This window comes from Bombus vancouverensis, chromosome 2 (assembly GCF_051014615.1).
Source record: "Bombus vancouverensis nearcticus chromosome 2, iyBomVanc1_principal, whole genome shotgun sequence".
In the NCBI taxonomy this organism is placed as follows: domain Eukaryota; kingdom Metazoa; phylum Arthropoda; class Insecta; order Hymenoptera; family Apidae; genus Bombus; species Bombus vancouverensis.
The window spans coordinates 18,942,646-18,962,118 of NC_134912.1; the positions used below are offsets into that span (position 1 = coordinate 18,942,646).

Sequence of the window (19,473 nt, forward strand, 5' to 3'; positions counted from 1 at the left end):
GATTCGACGTCCTTTTCAGCTTCACCTGTAATTATCATCGACTAGCTAATTCAACAATATCAAAGGAAATCAGAAAACTCGCGGAGACCATAACGATTACCCCAAACTCGTATACAAGGACGTTCTCGCTTTCTCGATTTTTAGTGTCGTAACGACGCACTACACTGGCACACGCTACCTAACGTAGAAACTCAATGGAAAAAGGATCCAGCGGAGTTGCAACGCGGCGTTACGAACCAGTGAGCTTGCTTAACGTCTCGAACAGAGAGGAACCGACGTTCGTAGGGTAAAAAGAGACAGGTTTCTGCTTATATGGTCACTGATTACGAAGGGGCCAAGGGCCCGAGGGCCTTGGGACCGCTATTCTTAGAAGATGGGTCCTTCCACCTCTCTTTCTCGAACTCGTTGCTTCCTTATCTTCCTTCTTCTTCGTCCTCTTGCCTTATGCTCCTGTCTACTTTTCTCTCTCGAGCTACTCCCTCGGCACACTGCTCGATTCTGACTCTTTCGTCTCGTACGCGGCCCCTACAGCGATTCCTAATTACTTGTGCTCGCATACGTCCGTCTCTGTTTCACCCTTTACCTCTCCCCTTTAGGCCGTAACAGGCCGGCATGCATAATGCATTTAAAGATCGCGTGATAGCAGTCGATTATGCGGTCGCGCGGGTCTCCTTTTCCGCGAAAGGAGTCGCGAATTGGGATCCGTAAACCGTGAGTCGAAGAACACGAGGGCGTGGTCGCGCGAAAGAAAGAAACACAGACGAGCAGATAAGACCGTATGAATGAAAACGATATTTTCTTTCGTTCGAGCAAACGAGACCGATGATACGCTTTGTGTCGCGAGCTGCCGCCGTTGCAAAACTGTGCGGCTGAATTTTTCTCGAATCGCGCGTATTCGGGTATAGCGTGGATTTTAATTCGAGAAAGAACCGAACCGAAGGAATAAGATAAAATTGAACACGTTTAGATAAAGGCAATGTAAAAACGAGAAATGCCAACTGGGTGAAATTCGAGATTAGAATCAGAAAATCTTTTTACCACGGATATTTAAAAAGCTGACCGGTGTGCGCCGACGACACGATGGAAGTTTTGTATTTGCGGTTAAAATGCGCGGTTACGTGAGTTCGATGAAATTTCTACACACAAATAGTTAGTTACGTCAATTGGACGAAAGTTTAGTCGGAATTGTTCGGTTAAGTCTGCCGGATGGAAATTCTACTGCTAATGTTATGTCGATTTGACGGGAAGTTCTGCTTGGAAATGTTCGGTTGCGACGTTCGACGAAAGTTCTGCTCACAGATCCTTAGCAGCCGTTTCAATTTGGCAGAAATTCTACTTACATTCCAGTGGTTGCGTCGCTTGTCATCAAGTTTTGCTTACAGATGTTTCGTTACCGTGACTTAAAGAATATTTCGCTGATAGTTGTTTAATCATATAGTTCGACAAGATCTTACGTTACTCCGATAAATCAATAATAATCATTTCATTCTCGTAACACGCGTAATATCGTAACTGATCGTTTGGAATCAAATTCTAAACGAGAAATTCGTTTTTTTACGGATATTCGTTGAAACTTCCATAAAACAGAAATACCCGTTTCAAAATATGCAAATCGAGTACATTTGTCAAGAACGTCCGAGATTTTCACGCGTTAATCCGTGACGGCACTTCCTGTTTCGCGATAAACGTTCACGTCCCGTTATTTTGTCAAGCGTTCACAAAAATTCAAAGGAATCTACACGGTCGATAACGCGATGTATATCTAACGCGTAAGCTTCACGGTCGGTTCTATGGTAATTCATGCCGTATCGTTGGAGAGATAGCCAAAGTCGAGGACGAAAACCGATAAATTCTCAGAGTCGAAATCCTTGAACGGAGCGACTCGTCCTTGCGAGTTTGCGAAATTACGCAGAGTCGTGGGTATGGAAATTAGCTCAATTGCACGACCGGCTCGGGTTTCATAAAAATCCGGCAAGGTTCGCGGTTTGCGTTTCCCTGTTCCTTTTGCACGCCACTTTCCATTCCACGTCTTTTTCTCCGACGCTTTTTGTCACTTTATGGCGGCTGTCGCATACCATTGACGATTTTATTTAATCGAGAGCGAACGACGCTGAAAGATATTCCTCGCCGGCTCTAGAAGAAATAATCAAATAATCTGTGCGTTAGGAAAAACACTCTACGTGAGAATTTATTCGATGAATTTATGTTAAATTATATTTTCTTAATAATTTGAATCGTTCTCGTCGCTAAATTAATTTTAATCTCTCCTAAACAACTAGAAAATATTTGAATCTTAATTAATTTTAGTTTTACACGTTGATTTCACGTACGAGTGATCGAACTTTGAAACGTATTTTCGAATTGTAATGCAAACCACGGATTTATTTGTTTCGTTCTTTCTTCCTCGGGATCTTTTCTTTTTTAATATGAACGTACTTTTCTTAGCATGGATGTGATATCGAACGTTGAATAAGTCATTGAATCTTAATGACTTTTTCACGCCTGTGGAATTAATCAACGTCTATTTTTTCTCGTTCGAATATGCGAAGTAATTCTGCATCCGTATAATTCTCGCATTAATTTTGCCAAACATTAATCACCCTATGCCATCTGTCGTAATCCTTCTTTGACATAAAATCGTATTAACGACAACTTTTAATATCAATAAAAAGAAACCAATTCATCAAGTCAGAAACAAAATAAGATTTTCAACGTGCACGATAGAATTACAGATTTCTAAACGATTCTTTTTATTAAGCGTTTAAAACCTCATACAGAGATTATTTCAACTGTACAAGGATTTTGCAGAAAAATTTGATCCCTGTCAATATTTTTGTTCGTCGCTGTATCGATTTGGATACCGGGCAATCGATCACTACACCGTATCGTAATCGTTATACTTCTCTCTGTTCTCTCGCACAATTTACCACAAACGTAAAATATTCTCCTGCTAATTATAATCGCTATTAAGTAGCTCGTAATCAGCGTTCGTAGCTCGTAGTTGCAGTTCACGATAATCGAACAGCAACCAGATTGTAACAAGCTTGCGTCCGGTATAATGGAACGGTCAACGCGTCGCAGATGAAATTATTCGCCCATTGACACCGATACAAGCAATTATCAACATTCGTGCTGTTCGATAGAGCGTGCATCCGAGCATGCACTGCTCGAAACCGTAGAATCAGTGTATCACGAAGCGAGAATGGAGATTGGACGCGTAAAATTGACACGGACAGTTTCCGGTTTTCCTTTCTTTATTCCACGACGTCGTGTATTTCTTCGATTTTTCCCAGAGATAATGTATTTTCCGATTTTTCGCCGTACGAACACCGAGTAACACGGTCTCTGTATCCCTCTCTGCCTCTTCCTCTCTCCTTCTCTCTTCACCCTCTCTTTTATGCACGTTTATTCTTACTTCTTTTAACCTGTTTTCCCTCTTGCTCGCACTTCCTCTGGATTTCCAGCAGGCTGGAAAATCTCTCGGCGACCGCCGAGTCCCGTGAAATTCAATTTAGTGCGCCGCTGGTGAAATGGAATTCAATTAGTATTAGTAATACGGTCGAGCCACGATTGAAAAAGGATGATAGAAGCTCGACGAAAGAGCGTGAAACGGCGATTGGGGGTATAGCTGGATAATAGAGGCGGAACAGTGAATTCGTCGTGTAAAATTAATCGCGGACTTAATTACCGGTTTTCCTCTAATTAAACCCGATAAATGATTTCAACCGAGGAGAGGAATGGTCCCCATTGAATTATTGTGCGACGATGTGAAATCGTCCGTTGAGATCTTCTTGGGAAAGTTTAAGCCGGCTCCGCGTAAATTATTTATCCGTGTTTTTCCTTTTGTCAGTTTCTCCGCGGGATACAGTTTTCTTCTATTTCGTTCGTAGGTAGTTTTCTTTCGCTTAGATCGGATTAGAGATCGAGTAAAGCAGGGAAAAGGATTTGGGAGAATGATAATACGAAGGGAAGAAAAGCGCGTTCAGAAACCTAGCGAATGATTTAATCGGACGCGAAGAGAAGTTGATAATTAACGGGTCCCTACGGCGCGTCGACAATGCTTAACGTTGGAAACAAAAGCGCCGCCGGTGTACCTAGCTGTTCCTGATCTTCCTACGCTAAACGAACTTCCGGGTGGCTTGTTCGCTTTTGCGCGCGCCTTCAGCGCAAACCGTCGACCACTTTCGAGGCACCGTTAGAGCGTAAGCAGCTGCAGTCAATTTCCTTATCGACCCCGTAGAAGAACAATCACATCGTTTTTATAAAAAAAAGAAAAAATGGGAGAGAAATTTTCATCCTTTATAGAAGTATCGAAAAATAAGTCGAGAAACAGAAAGCTAGCTGTATGGATGTAAATATTAGGTCGTTCGAAAAGTTTCTTTCGTTTTATAAGGAAATAATGGATGCACAACATTTTCCGTTTTATATTATTTTATCGAATTACGTATGATCCATTTTGTCCTATCAAGATGAAGATTACAACGTTCGACAGATTAGATTTCATGTTCGCATAATGATGCGTCGTTGCAAAAGACGTGTCTGTAAAAGAAAGAGACTTTTCGGACAACCTAACGGTATATATTTTCAGGTTAAGTTCGTGATATTTTCTAGTGGAGAAGTACTTGCTTGAAATGGGGAAAGAACGTGATTCATAGAAAATTAATGTAAATTAAGTATAATATACGACGATCTATTTCTCAAGATATATTAGTATGAATTTGAATGATCTGGTAACGTCTGGTTAATGTATAGTTGCTGAAGTATATAATACGGTGTTTCGTTAACGTCTCTATTGTTCTCGCTAATAAATGTTCAAAGGAAAGAAGAAGGTGATTCACATATAAATTTGTAAAACGTAACATAAAATACTCGCTCCTTTATATCTCAACTTACTTTTCTTCGGCCTCAAACAATCTACAGAACAATTATTCTCTCATTAACGCTTCTTATATCGATGTTATCTCCTTCTTACGAATTTTGCATTCTTCAACGTGCAGCCGTTCTGATAGTACTCGATCGTAACCATGTTAACAAGTGCCTAGTTGTTTAAAACGTAACTACCAGTCTCCCACAACATCATCACTACGAAAAGCAAAGTACAATAAGAAAAGAGCGGAATAACCATTTGCGCTAAAAAAGAAGGCCGACTGACCGACTCCCACCCAATACCCATCCTCCAGAGCCGCAACAATGCTGTCCGACCGTACGGTATTATTATAATAAATGGTTGCGTGTTACTTGTCTGTTGCAGAAAAATTGCTGAACAGCGAGGGCCGCGAGCTACGACGAGCTCTCTTCTCCCTCAAGCAGATCTTTCAGGTGAGTTTACAATTCGCGATACCTGCGGGAACGCGGTAGGAAGAAAGACGGGGTAAGAATACGAGAACAGAAAAGAGAGGGCGATAGGAAGGGAATTGCCAACAGATGGGAGACGAGCAGAGATAGAAGAACGAGCGAAACAAGGAGGAAGAGAGATACGAGAAGGAAGAAGATGTAACTAGAGGGAGAAAGAGAGAAACAGGGGCTATTTTTGCACGATCTACTCGCTCCATGAGTAAATATTTGCATGGCGGTTTGAGCGAGTGCATTCTCTCCTTCCTTCTCTGTTTCTTTCTCTCGTTGGTTCTTCTACTTTCTCGTTTCCTTTCTATCCTTTCTATCTTGATAACCGTGGCTCCTTGTCTCGCAAATTCGTCGTACCTCGCTGTAGGACATATGCACGGCGAATTTCAATAGACTTTTCCACTGTGACTGTAATCTAATTTTGGCATCTGATGTTTACTCAGGTAACTATGTATAGTTAACAGATATTGGCGGAGACAACAGCTACTAAGGTAGAAGGCGATAAAATAATTTTGCAACACCACGATTTTGTTTTAGCCAAGATACCAGATTTTCATATAAATTTATTTTTTCCTTCGAAATGTATTAGATGTAATAGTAAATACGTTTCCTTATTATGTACTGTAAGTTACTGAGACACGAGACACAATGCGAAATATGGTAGTGCGTAGAAAATATTATTCGTAAATATTAGGAGAAACATAAGGTTTTTGGTTGTAGGGATAGAAATGTTTGCAACTGATGGAGAATTGGTGAGTCGATTTGTTGTTCTGTGTCGATTCAGTGAAAATTTGGTCGGATACGTTTTAACCGGTGCATTCATCAGGAAAGATGCGATTGGTGGCATTTAATTAGAGGTAACTTCGTGCCGATGATTTATCGAGTTTTAATTTATCATGTATGAAACGGTTCGTAACTGCTACTATGTAAGTTAAATCACCATGAATATGTATGGAAGAACGAAGTGAAAAAATATAACGAATTTTTTTCTGTTGGACGTTTTTCGCATTTATTATTTATTTTCTAACTAGAGGAATGGAAGGTGAAGAGAAATTATTTTCGCTCGTTAAATATTATACTGTTCTTTATTCAATTATTAATACAATATATAGCATTAATATTACAATATTTTAATTATTTTACTTTATTACGTGCATCTTACAAATATTTGTACCTTCGAATTTTTCATAAATGCATAAACATGTATTAAAATATTTATCGTACCTATTCGAAATCTCCATAATTTGAAAATCTCCAAGACATAAAGAATTCTTCTATACAGAAAATTCTATATTTCTTTCTGTACGATAAATTGTCCAAGTTACTAAAAAAGGAAAATATTATAATCTCTAAACAAAAAAATTATTGTTTCTAGGAAAACTATAAATCTAATTACGGACCACTGATCGTAAATTTGAAATATAAGAGAAAAATTTGGTTCATTAGCGACGTCAACGTTAAATCGATTGTAATAGGAGAATAGCTTGACTATCGTGCTTTATGAAACAAATCGTATCTGCGAATCCGTTCGTTTTTTGAACGTGGACCGTTTCAACTTTCGCGACGATCCTTTTTCTTCCGCTTCCGGAACAGCAAGGGCAAACTGGACGTTGGTAGAGCGTGTTTATTCGAGTCGGACTTTTCTTAACTTTGTTCGCTGTAATTAAATCTCGCAATTAGCCGAGCGGGAAAGGAATTTTTCTCCGTGACTGCAAGTCAGAAGACCGTTCGTTAAAAGAAATCGCATTATACCGGAAAGTATCATTCCTTCCTCGTAAATGATGGATGAGTTTATCATTAAATTATATTAGAGAATGGTGAAGAATGGAGCGGATATCAAGCACGTGGATAATAGACAAGGTAGATCCTATTAGGAGCTATCCTGATTGTCTTATCGATTACGTGTCTTCGTTTCATTTAGATTCTATTTTCTTTTCACTTGCGTCGCAATTGCAAACATGTACTCTGTAATGTACGTATATTAATGACATTAATTAGTACCAATAACAATATATTTATTGATAGGAATTTTGGTGAAATATTATGACAACGGCAATCGGTATTATTACGTACCTATTAGATCCCAAATTTATTGGTAAAATTATTGAGAAGGATATTATATTAGCGTTGATTGACAAATGTGTTAATAATAGAGAGAAAATTGTGTTATTAGGTGACTGACAACAGCACAATGACCTGTAAGTGAATAACGACAGATTGTACGATTGCAAATGTATTTTATATTTATCGTGAAACGACTGTCAGAGTGGTAGCTAGAACTAAAGCGAGAATCAATAAAAATTGATTCATCGTTTTTTTTTTTTTTTCTATGTGGCTTTCAAATTAAAGCGGCTGAAAAAGGTATTTGCACACCGTTGTATTTATTATAGCATTTACAAATCACAATTCATTGAGAAATAAAGGTATGTACAATTGCCTTTCGCGGACATCGTATACGAAATAGTCCTTCACCAAAATGTTCTGTTTCCTCCAACATCTGCAAATGGCAGGAATTTCAAAGCGAATGGTCTCACCGTAAGACCAAACTTAAAACAAATCTCACCCCCAGATCAGATTTCGCGAAACGCGTTCTTCAAAGGGCAACGTTTAATTATACAATAAGATTATCATATCGTAAAGATAAATTGCTACAGCCGAAGGCTGACGCACTGGAACGAGAAGGTGCCTAAAAACAATCCTCCGACTCTTCCTCAAAGCTATACCTTATCGTTTCAATTATCGAGCCGGCTAGCTACGAAATTAATTACAATGATCCTTCCTTTACCCAGATAGTCCCTGGTATCCTGCCGTCGAACGAGATCTCCACCTCGACCAACGAACTTTATCCGTTGAAATCGCCACGGCAACGTTCAATTTCGTTTCTTAATCTTGGCTAATCGGCTCAGCGTGTTGCGTTCGATGGACGACGCGAAATTCCACCATCCGGGAATCCGAAGGTCTGAAACGTGGCCACGAACACGATCGGGCTTCGACAAGATCGCGAAACGATCCACCGGCAAGCGAAAACGCTCGCACCGATCAGTTTAATCAAACTTTGTAGATTTTCCATTATGTCCGCGACTTGCTCCCTCCAACACCGTAACTAACTCCATTTACCTCGTCTGACCTGCGACTGGCTTAGATGGAAATGCGGATAAATCGCCCAAGCTCCTTCGTAATCGGCTATCGGAAGTTCCAGTCGTTTTATTTCTTATCGTTTTGGTGGATCTCTTGTTCACTTGCATCACCGGATCGCTTAATTGTCAATACGATCGGTTGTGGTTCGGATGATAAAGTGATACGATAGTGGACACGTGAAATGTAGCAAAACAAAATTTGGGTAGTTAGAAGATTGAAATGACTTATTGTAGAGTGCACATATATACAGGGTGGTTGGTAACTGGTGGTACAAGCGGAAATTTTTTTTTTTAATTTTCCATCAAGATCTACAGTGAGATCCGTTATAACGAGACGTGATAAAGTGCACGCGTACCGAGCGAAAATTCAAAGTCGATTTTCGAAAACGAAAAATTTTTATTCTATATTTTCGACTTCTTTTTTTCGCGTAGAATCACCCCCTTTCCGCTTGTACCACCAGTTACCAGCCACCCTGTATATATAGTATCGTTCACGTTCATTCGTACGATAGGTACAATCTTTGTGCTTTGGCTCGTTTCTACTGTAAAAATTAAATAAGAGTTCCTTATCGTTGTTAACCCATATGATTCTTCATTGGAACAATGAACAATGTTTCGTGAGGTAAAAATTGTAGCTGGTTGAAATTTAAATTATTCGAGCAACGTTATTCGTCTTTAAAAATCGGTCGAATAATTATAAATGATGGTGTATACATGTACGTATTCGGTAATTGAACGTGGAATGTTTGAAATTGTGAAACAGCATTTTTGGAGATTAAAGTTAAAGAGAGTGGAAATATCAGTGTGCATCTTTCCGAAAACAAATTACTCGTACTTATGGTTACTTATCACAAGAAAATGGCATAAATAATCATTAATTTAATATTAGACTCGCAAAATCGATGGAAATGACTGGCATTGAATTTTTCATTTTTACAACGAGTAAAAACAAGCAAGTGTTTTTGACAATGTTAATGCTTACTTTTATTAAGATCGAAGCATAATTACATGTATTTGTATATTTTCACCATATTGTTTGAATTCTGTTTAACTACGCATAATATATTTAGGGATACATGTTAATGACCGATAATTCCAATGTTAATGACAAATTTCGTAATATTTGAAGAACTTTACTCTTCTAGCTAATGGAATTGTTTTGAATAAACTCGTTTCTCATTTCAGTTTTTTCTTTCAACGAAGATGTTATTGAACAGGATTCATTTTACACTTTTCGCGAATAAAGTCATTGAAACTTGTATCGAAAATGTTGGTCGTTAAATACGATGCTATCTGAAGGATTATCCTTATCCGCGATGTATCATAAATCAAGCCGTGAAACGTTCGAACATTTCCCAAAAGATGGACCATAAATCCAGAGACGCCGAGCCATCGATTAGGTGCTTCGTTTCAGGTTGAATAAATTAGAGATAAGCGATGATCAGAGGTATAACGGACATCTATTCGGCTGGTCGAATGCTATTTACCATAAACTTTGGTTTTGCAGGAGGACAAGGACCTGGTGCACGAGTTTGTACAAAATGATGGGCTTGCTTGCCTCATCAAGGTTGGCAGCGAGGCCGACCAGAATTATCAAAATTATATACTACGAGGTGAGTATACTGACAATTTGTCGATAGACCTGCAACGTGTTTTTGTGCACAGCGTGGCTTAGGCTTCTAATAGCGTATGAAGGTTCCTCCGTGTATCATCCAGGCTATACTTTTCGCGGGAATTCGAGTCGACTACAACCATAAATATTTACGATGCAAAAAATCAGATTTTTTACGAATTCTTCTAAGCCCGCCGTATCTTACCTTTGATCAGACTGAAGCTTTCTTTTTCTTCTCTTTTTTTTCTCTTTTTGTTAAATTAGGTGTACCGAGAAAGTTTTGTATTCTATTTTTCCGTAATGATTTACCCCATGAAACAAAGACACGAGTTATTTTAACATTTGAATTATTTGAGATATTTGAAATTGTTAGACATTGTTCACATAGAAGATTAATCAATATGCACATATTTGTATCATCAATGATTTTTTTGTAAGAGGAGCTAGTGAACTAAGAGACGAACATTTTGACGATCTAACAATTCATTATAGCAAGCTAAATCTCAGACGCGACCAGGTCTCGACATTTCTCGCTAAACACGAGAACATGGTACGTCTGCGACGCATCCGTAAACAGTGATAAGATAATACCTGGGTAATGCAACTAACACTTAACGAGCTAACATCAACGGATTCGCGAAACCGAGCCCCAAGCGAGCGACAACATCGTCTTCTCTCGTTTTCCTCTTCTCGCCTTAGAACATTCTGTCGAAAGACGCGCATTTTCGCGTAATACGTGTCGTGGTTTGAGGAGTAAGCTGTAGTATTAGCTCGAATTTAGACTCGGAGACAGTTTCCTTGATGTTAAAATTCAATTCATTTTTGCATTTGCATTTGGTAATTACACTTTAACGCATATGTGTACGCGTGAACGATAAAGTTAGTCGTTGGGGAAATTAATTACTAACAAAAGCAAAGGAAAGCAGACCAATTTAGTTTTCTAAGAAAATGTGTATTTAATTCTAGAATCAAGTAGAGGTTCAGTTTTCCATTAACGATTAGGGTACATAGTATTAAAAGAGACAAGAGGAGACATTTTCAAATTAGCATATGTCCTATAACAAGGATCAATTATAGTCCTTATATTATCCAAAATGTTTCTGATCACTTGTTTCTATCATTGTTAATACTCGTTGAATCCACATACTTCAACGTGAATTTGTACCAACGAAAAATCATACGTATTAGGTTGTCCGAAAAGTGTCTTTCTTTTATAGACACGTCTTTATACAAACATGAAACCTAATCTGTCGAACGTTGTAATCTTTATCTTGATAATACAAAATAGATCATACGTAATTTGATAAAATAATATAAAACGAAAAATGTTATGTATCCATTATTTCCCTATAAAACGAAAGAAACTTTTCGGACGACCTAATAGAAGAGAGAATCTATTTACATCTATTATTTACGCCTATTACATGAACTTCGCTATATAGTTTCCACCAAGTACGTCGTAACTGAGTGATAAAAACTCCATAATACTCCGTAATAAGTGATAAATATAGTCAGATAGCTGCGACAATGGACGTCCACACGCGAAATTGCGCTGTTAACGTAGACTGTTTACAAAAGCATCTGCGCACGGATTCGTCTGCAAAACCGCGACGCGTAGCAGATTATGAATGCACCCTTTGATCGTGTTTCGAGTGGTTCGCCGCGGCGCAGGCCGGCTCGAGTGCTTCGTAAACCTTCGCTTCGGGCGAACAACACCGCGAGAAGACCAATTCCGCGTCAGCTGGCTGCTCGGAACGGAACGCAGTCCACTTGTGCTCTTCTCGCTCTTTTCCCGGCTCCGATAACGAACCAAAGTCGCCTCTCGTCTTCGATTACCGCGGGACTTGTCGAGTGCATTGTATACCGAACGAGTCCTCCGGGAGTCCTCGAGAGACCTTCCACAAGAAACTGAAACTCGTGCTATCCGGAGATACTGCTCGCACGGGAGGGATGATTCTTCTTCGTCTCCGTAAGCTGTTTCTTTTTGAAGGGGAAAACTGTAGTCTGATTCGATCGAATCAGTAGAAACTGTGGTGCAAGTGATTTTCCAACGTTTAGCTCGATGATCGAAATAAAAGTACGCTTGTTAAGCGTAACGATATTACGTCGATTCCTACTAATGGACGTAGTACTTTTATGAAAATGAAATCTCTCAGAAGAACCTTGTTTATTACTATCGTTATGTGCCGAATAAGAGAATACATCGTAGCAAGTTTGTACGAGAGTCAGTGAATTGTTTCCAAAAACTGAAAATCTAGTGTGCTGTGTCTAGTTTGCTATGCTGTGTACTTGGTGCATAGATATACAGGTACAAAGTACAATAGCATCGTAGAGAAAGGAAAGAGCTATGAACGGACACTTTTACCGTATTAGAAAACTGAAACACCGTTCTAAAAGTCGAAGTTCTATGTTCTTTTACCTGTCACAAACATCGACGCAATTATTCCTGGCCCTCCGTGCAATTCTCCTTTAATTTACGTTGTTCCTTATACCACTTCGCAATTATTCCATATTTATCAACAGACGTCTGTCCTTTTATTTTATTCTTTTCTACCGATTAACCGTGGTAGCGTCCTTATAGACGACTTCCTTCCTTCGAAGCGAGTTAAATTAGGTTCGCAGCGATCCTTTTACGACTGTTTTCAAGAAGAAGGAACACGGTGGAAGAGAGAAAGGGGGACAAAGTGGCTCGGTAGTTGTTCGGCCGGGTCAATTAAGATTAAACGAGTATCGAGCAACAGAGGGCGCCCGGATAAGTAGCAGGAGTGGCAGATAAAGTAATTCATAAAACAATTTGGCAGTTAGGTTTATCACGCGCGTAAATCAGGCCTTGGTTTCACCCGTGTCTCTGACGCTTGGAGGAAGCCACTTGGGAGGGCAATGTTACCTGTCTAATTTAAAGGGTGGGGGCCTCATTGCGTGTTCCTTATCTCTTGGTAAACAGGAAATTTATTACGAGCAGGCTTGAACGAACATCCAATCTTCTAATCCACGATGCTCGTGGAACGCGAGCACTATGTCGGCATCTCGGCGTGTCAGTCTTGGTTGATTACAGCGACGCTTCGCCACGCTATTGGCTCGTTAAAGTGCCGACTCTCTGACAGTTTCGGTTTGCTCGGAAACGTTCCAATGGTAACTTTGATAAGATGCTCGCTCAACTCAGGTATAACAGATAGCAAGCTCTACTCATATGTGGAATGGATATCTGTGTTAGTCGGTTTTGGAGTTTTCCATTCAGGTCACTGATGACCCTTAACTTATTCACCGCAAAGATCAGCTAAATCTTCATTCAGTTGGATTATTTCTGAGATATAAATATTTCTTTCTTTACGGGTCTTCTGTCTTTTAACTTGGGATTTAGGTTATAGTAAATCATCGTGACTTTTGTCAAATACAAGTATATTTAGTATTCTTGTGAGAGATAGTAATTGCGTAAGTGAGTAATGATAAACTGCTTTGAAAATTATTTGCAGCGTATTAAGGACAATTAACTGAGATAATAAGTACGCAATTAAGGACGCAAATGATTACTACATCTAAATAAAGTACCTGTCGCTATAGAAAATTACCGTTAATTATTAAATAGTTGTTCTCAACGTAGAAACTGATGTCTAAAAGAATTAATACTTGTGCGTTGTAAAGAGTAATAATAAATATGGTAACTTCATAGCCTCAAACGGAAACGTTTGTGAAATTTCATAATTTATCGTATTAGGATTATTAAAGAATATCTTTACGACCAACTTAATACTCAACAAAGCGCGAAAAGCAATTATTATATCGTTTATCATAAATTATAAATTATAGTTCAGTAATTTATATCATTTCATATATCATATCTTTATATCTTTATATCTTTATATCTTTATATCTTTATATCTTTATATTATATTTATATCATATCTTTCTCAGATTTTAGCTTAAAAATATCAAATATTTTAGAAGATTCCATCGCATGAAAGTCAAATCTAATAAATAAGCAAGAAACCAGAATTAATAAACCAACGTTAGTTAATTTCGATATTAAAACACTTCGATCAATACATACGTAAAATTATACATACCTTCAAAGGATATTCACATGTTCAAAGAATTTTACATTCGAAGGGTGACATGCCCTTAGCCAACACATATTTCTGTCATCTAAATGCGGCAACAGAGATTGTTAATAATTACAATTTTTATTTCAAACAGCAGAAATTCGTTGTACGCATATAAATTCAGAATAATAGAACAAGTAGATCGTTTATAACGTAGTCAGCCAAAGCGTATCAAATCTTTTGGAATGAAATCTTTTTTGCGAGCCTTCGTCTGAGCAGTAATTCCCTACTGAAATTCACTGAATTCCGTCAAGAGGAGCTTGAAAATGTAGAATTTTGCGACGATCGTTGCTTTAAATCACAGCCGCGCGTTCTCACAGCGACAGCAGCATATAAATCAAAAGACATGTTCGCGATAAAACGAAAATAGGAATTCATCGAACCGATCGACGCGATGAACGTAAAATCTCGTGACTCCATGGCACATTTGCATATCTGCATTCGCATGGCGTTCCCGATATCGATCACTTTGATATTTGGAAGCAGATGAAGTATCCAAACTTGAAGGAACCAAGATTCTAGAACTGTGATTTTGGCTCAAATTGTTATTGTCTATTGTGTATTAAATATCTGTTTTGCAATCATTCTCAATGAATAGCTGTAAAAAATCGAAGAAAATTTAATCTCTAATAACGAACAAAATTCTTTAGTAGAAAACGAAAAGATTACTGGAAGTAATTTTTTTTTTTTTTTTTAGCATAACACGAAAGAAAAATTAATGGCCAAAAGTAGTATCCGTTATCTTCCTATAGAATGTCATCTTTTACAAAATATTTTATTATAAATTATATCCGAAAAGTATACCCCAATTTGTTTTAATCTTACAGAGACCAATGTTTCATCGCGTGTCTATAACAAAATCAATTTCGTCGTATCATAGTAATGACATAGTACACGCTCTAATTATATAATTGTTACTCGCAACTCTATAATTAAATTATATTCTGTCAAAAATAAGCAAGCGTTTCTCAGTGTTTCATATACCTTTTAAAGCATTCTATCTACTGCAATTTAGTTTTCGTCTGTAGCAGTATTTAATTGCTCGTATTTAAATGAAAAGATAATCCGCACGAAGAACACCATGTAAAGTAAATTACTCGGAGATAAGCGAAATTTCAGAAGTACTTGTTTTCACGTTCGCTCGAAACGTTCATTATAAATAATTATTACGGTAAACGGAGTTAAATGATAAAATGTTAAACGCATTTTATTCCGTATTATTTCGTACACAAATTCACTGGAACCATTATAATTTGTAACCACATAATACAATCTCCCTCGCGTTTCGTTCTCTCAACTGCTCGTTACACGTTCATCTAACCTTATCGCAATCTAATAAATTCTACCGCTAAGTGCAATTTCAGTCAAAGTAACTTAATATACGCTACATCCTCCGTACCATACATCGTTGGTACCCGGCCACTTGTTATCCTTCGTTACTTTATATAAATCGCGATAAAGAGATTCCTTTAAATGTCAGCGAAACAAGATTTCTCTTGCATAGACTTTAAAGTTCTGAACACCACGTGATGAGTATTTTTATTGTAGTTATATAAAGAATACAAAACGTTCGTTAAAATGAAAATCTCTGTAGCTGTTATTTGAACGACAGAAGAAAGCCGAGTATGGAATAAAACTGTATATGAAAATATTTGTGAAACTGTATTTAAAACTGTAAGGCTGTCGCAGAGCGTGGATGAATCGGTAGACAGCGGTTTTCGAAGTGACGCGGTTCCTACGTTTTTCCGCATCTTCAAGCCTGCGATGTACTGATGCAGGTTAGCAAGGAAGGAACTTACGTACACTTACATACCAAAGATATTGCGTGTATATGTGTACGCTATCGATGGAATTGCAACACCGCATAATGCGTAACATTCACCTACTTTTCTGCCAGGGAACAGATTTTTATCGATCCCCTTGTTTGATTCGAGAGATGCGTCCGCGACAGGAGAAACCAAGTTTCCGGGACGCGCGCACCTGGATTATGATTCTAAATCACCTGGGAAAACGTTTTCTGTGCCGTTGGACGCAATGTCGTCGCAGTTCCCACCTATATTTTTTCCTTTCTTCTGCTACTCCGCCAGCTTTTTGCTTTCATTTTTTCGTTCTTCCTCGTTTTTTCTTCTCTCTCTCTCTCTCTCTCTCTCTCTCTCTCTCTCTCGCCTGTTTTTCGTTTTGTTTTGCTCCCGTTGCCGACGAGAGGAAAAACGGGTAACACGAGGGTGCTTCGCCCAACGACTGGACGCTGTCGCTAGATTTTTCGCGCGGAAAATTATGGCTGCTCTTTGGATATATGCTGATGAAATTGTATAACATACGCGACTAACTAGTACTCTTGTACGTTTTAAATGGTTGTTTCCTCGAGGAGCACATCGACGTCGTTTGTAGAGCACCTATTTTTATATAGGAGAATTGAAGGAGATAATCGAATATTGCTTTTTACGATGTCAAACTTGGGATTAAAATAAAGAGAAAAAATCATAAGTATATACATATATGGTATAATATAATTAAATTCATATAGTCAACATAATAAATGTATTGAAACATTTTTAAAAAATTGTTCTATTTAGGAATATGCTTACGTCAATGTATATTATAATGTATAATGACGTCTATATCGTTATAATGCATAATAATTTATTATCTCAAATAATGAACGATATATTTCCTAGAAATGTCGCCTATAATCAAAATAATAATTTTATGACCAGTTAACCAGAATCATGAGAAACTGATTCTACACCCTTATGGCATTACCTGTTGAACTACAATCACACTACAGTGTGTAAAAAGTCGTGTGATTCCGTGAATCATCGATCGTTGATTATAATATCCCCATAGAGCTATACCGATAGTCGATGATTACGCGCGCGATCTACGCTCCCGTACACGCTTCTAATTAGATTTCGCGGCGTAACTTATGGCCGGTGTAATGATAACGGGCCGGATAATGCCCGCAACCGTGGCGCGCTTAAATCGCTTTACAATTATTGTCATTACCGGCGCGATTGTGCCGATGAAGCGGCGCGACGTTACGATTGCGACGTCGATGCTTGAAACGTGACGTTAACCCGTGCCAGTGCTTCTCAAATTCTTCGGCACATTTAACTTTTTGCCATCGCGTTTGCAAGCTCTTGGGATCAAGTTAACGAGATGGGAAACAAAGAATTATACAGAAACAACGGATTTTTTATACTACAGGCTTTAGAATTATTACACTTTTTAAGAATTAACATTTTTTTCAAAATCGATTTACGACTTCTTAAACACCGATTAGTTGTAGAATTATCAAACTCGTCAAAACTTTTTTGCTGACTTTGCTGACTTTTTTTGAGAATAAACAATGGGACAGAAATACAGCTGTACGTATCTGTATTTTGTAATTCGTAACGTTGTAATTTTTTATCGTTTATATATAATATATTTCGATGCACATAAAGGGGGTAGCTTTTTTCTTTCTTTAGTGAAACGTTTCTAAACAATTGCGATAACAGAAGCATCCCCCACGGCCACAAAAGCCTGGTTTTCCCAAATTTCTGTGTGAGAGACACTGTTCCAAATGGTCAATATAGTTACATGTTAACGTTAGCTTAATATTCGACACGACATGCATATAAACGCTCATTATAGATCGGCCCTTTATCTTTTTATCCATTAACGCGGCTTCTGGCCGGGTTGCATTAGCTTGGCCTATTTTTCCATCGCACGCAAAACGATTTTCAGACGGATTGGATTAAAAGCGGCGACATAACTCCCACTAACAGGAAGACAGTCGAGAAATAACGCGGCACCATGCAAATTGCTAAATTTACGCGGTCGTGTTGTTACGTTAAATCACCACGGTCTACCAGGCCTCGGACTAGCGAGGGTGTTAAACGCGTAATGTCGTGTAACGTTTATTATTAGCATAATTACCGCATTAGCATACTCTTTTTTATTGGCTGGCCCAACAATAAATCTCCGGCTAAAACCAGCACCACGACAGATAACCACGATCATCGGGTTATCGCGTACGAACGATATATTCTAAATGACGTTCCTCTTTTCTTATTCTTCCTTTTTTCTTTTTGTCGGTCGGGTGTCGCGTGAAACGCGAGACTGGAAGCGGTCGCGGAATTAAATTTTGCTAACGTGCCGTGTTTCTTATCGGCGGAATTTATGAGTGGCCACCCTGGACCGTGATAAATTTTCTTTCGAGATTATGCGCGTTTTCTTGCTCCTTGCGCCGGCACAGCTTGCGGAACAATTTCGATTTCGTGAATGGATCATAAACGTCGTTCGTGTATTTATTCGAACCTGGTTCAATTAGCATCGGTTTCTAATTGGAGAACATAAAGACAGGTCCATGTTGCAGAAATTAACGGCAGTTCGAAAGAAAGTCAGTTCCGCTCGAAAATACTCTCGGTATCTGCTGAAAAATTTTCATCGACTGTAAGTTGGCTGTCTCTCGCTTTTCCACGGAGTTACTTCGATACGAATGCCCGATACGTTACGGAAGTTTCGTTTGAATTGCTAAACGTTTCAAACGCTTATTACCGCACTGATCGTAACTGGTAATAAAGTCTGATGACTTTAGATTAGATTAGAACTTTAGATTATTTGCGGATAAATGCAATTCGTTATATGCGAATATCGCTCGAGCACTTGCAACGTTCGTGCTAAAATCAGAAACGTATCCTTCGTTTTTTTTATGTTAAAAATATGTTTAATTTCGTGGTTTCGTAATTTTAATATACCGAGTAAATGCTTGTACAAGGCAATACAAATTTTCGGGGAAAGAATTTAATTTTATAATTGATGAAATTCTTATTACAACATGCTGTTATATATGGATCCTTCATAAATCGCGAAATAGTAATCATAAAACTTTTAATGGCTCCTAATGATATTTCAAGTTTATTTCATTTGCTCTAGGTGTGTTAACATTTGTGGACGAGAATTTATGTACAAAGCGTGTGCAGATCTTTATTGCCATACATAAATTTATAGTACGTAAAGCATTTTGTTTGTCGTGTTCTTCGCAATTTGATAAATGTCCATTGAAGTTCGATTTTTGGATTTACGTGAGAAGAAAAGCCACTCTTTATAGTCGTACAAACTTCGTCTTTCGATGTAGCACTAAACAGGCAGCCAACCGGTACTCCGAACTTCCTGATGTTTAATTTAACAGTCGCCCTACCGAAACTTTCGCCCGAACGAATTTCACGAGCTGCTTTTCATGCCATCGCGTACTCTGTTACAGCAGTGAACAAATCTAAATTTAATACTATAGCGG

At 38.3% G+C, this 19,473-nt stretch overlaps 1 protein-coding gene across 4 annotated transcripts in view; it reads left to right on the plus strand.

The window, feature by feature from the left end:
* The window catches only part of Fhos (Formin homology 2 domain containing), a 245,288-nt gene that overhangs the window by 166,341 nt on the left and 59,474 nt on the right, over positions 1-19,473 (plus strand). For all 4 annotated transcript variants that reach the window (XM_076627885.1, XM_076627887.1, XM_076627886.1 and 1 more), the window contains 2 exons: positions 5,252-5,319; positions 9,988-10,093. In XM_076627885.1, the coding sequence (XP_076484000.1) occupies positions 5,252-5,319; positions 9,988-10,093 (174 nt within the window). The remainder of the gene's footprint in view (positions 1-5,251; positions 5,320-9,987; positions 10,094-19,473) is intronic.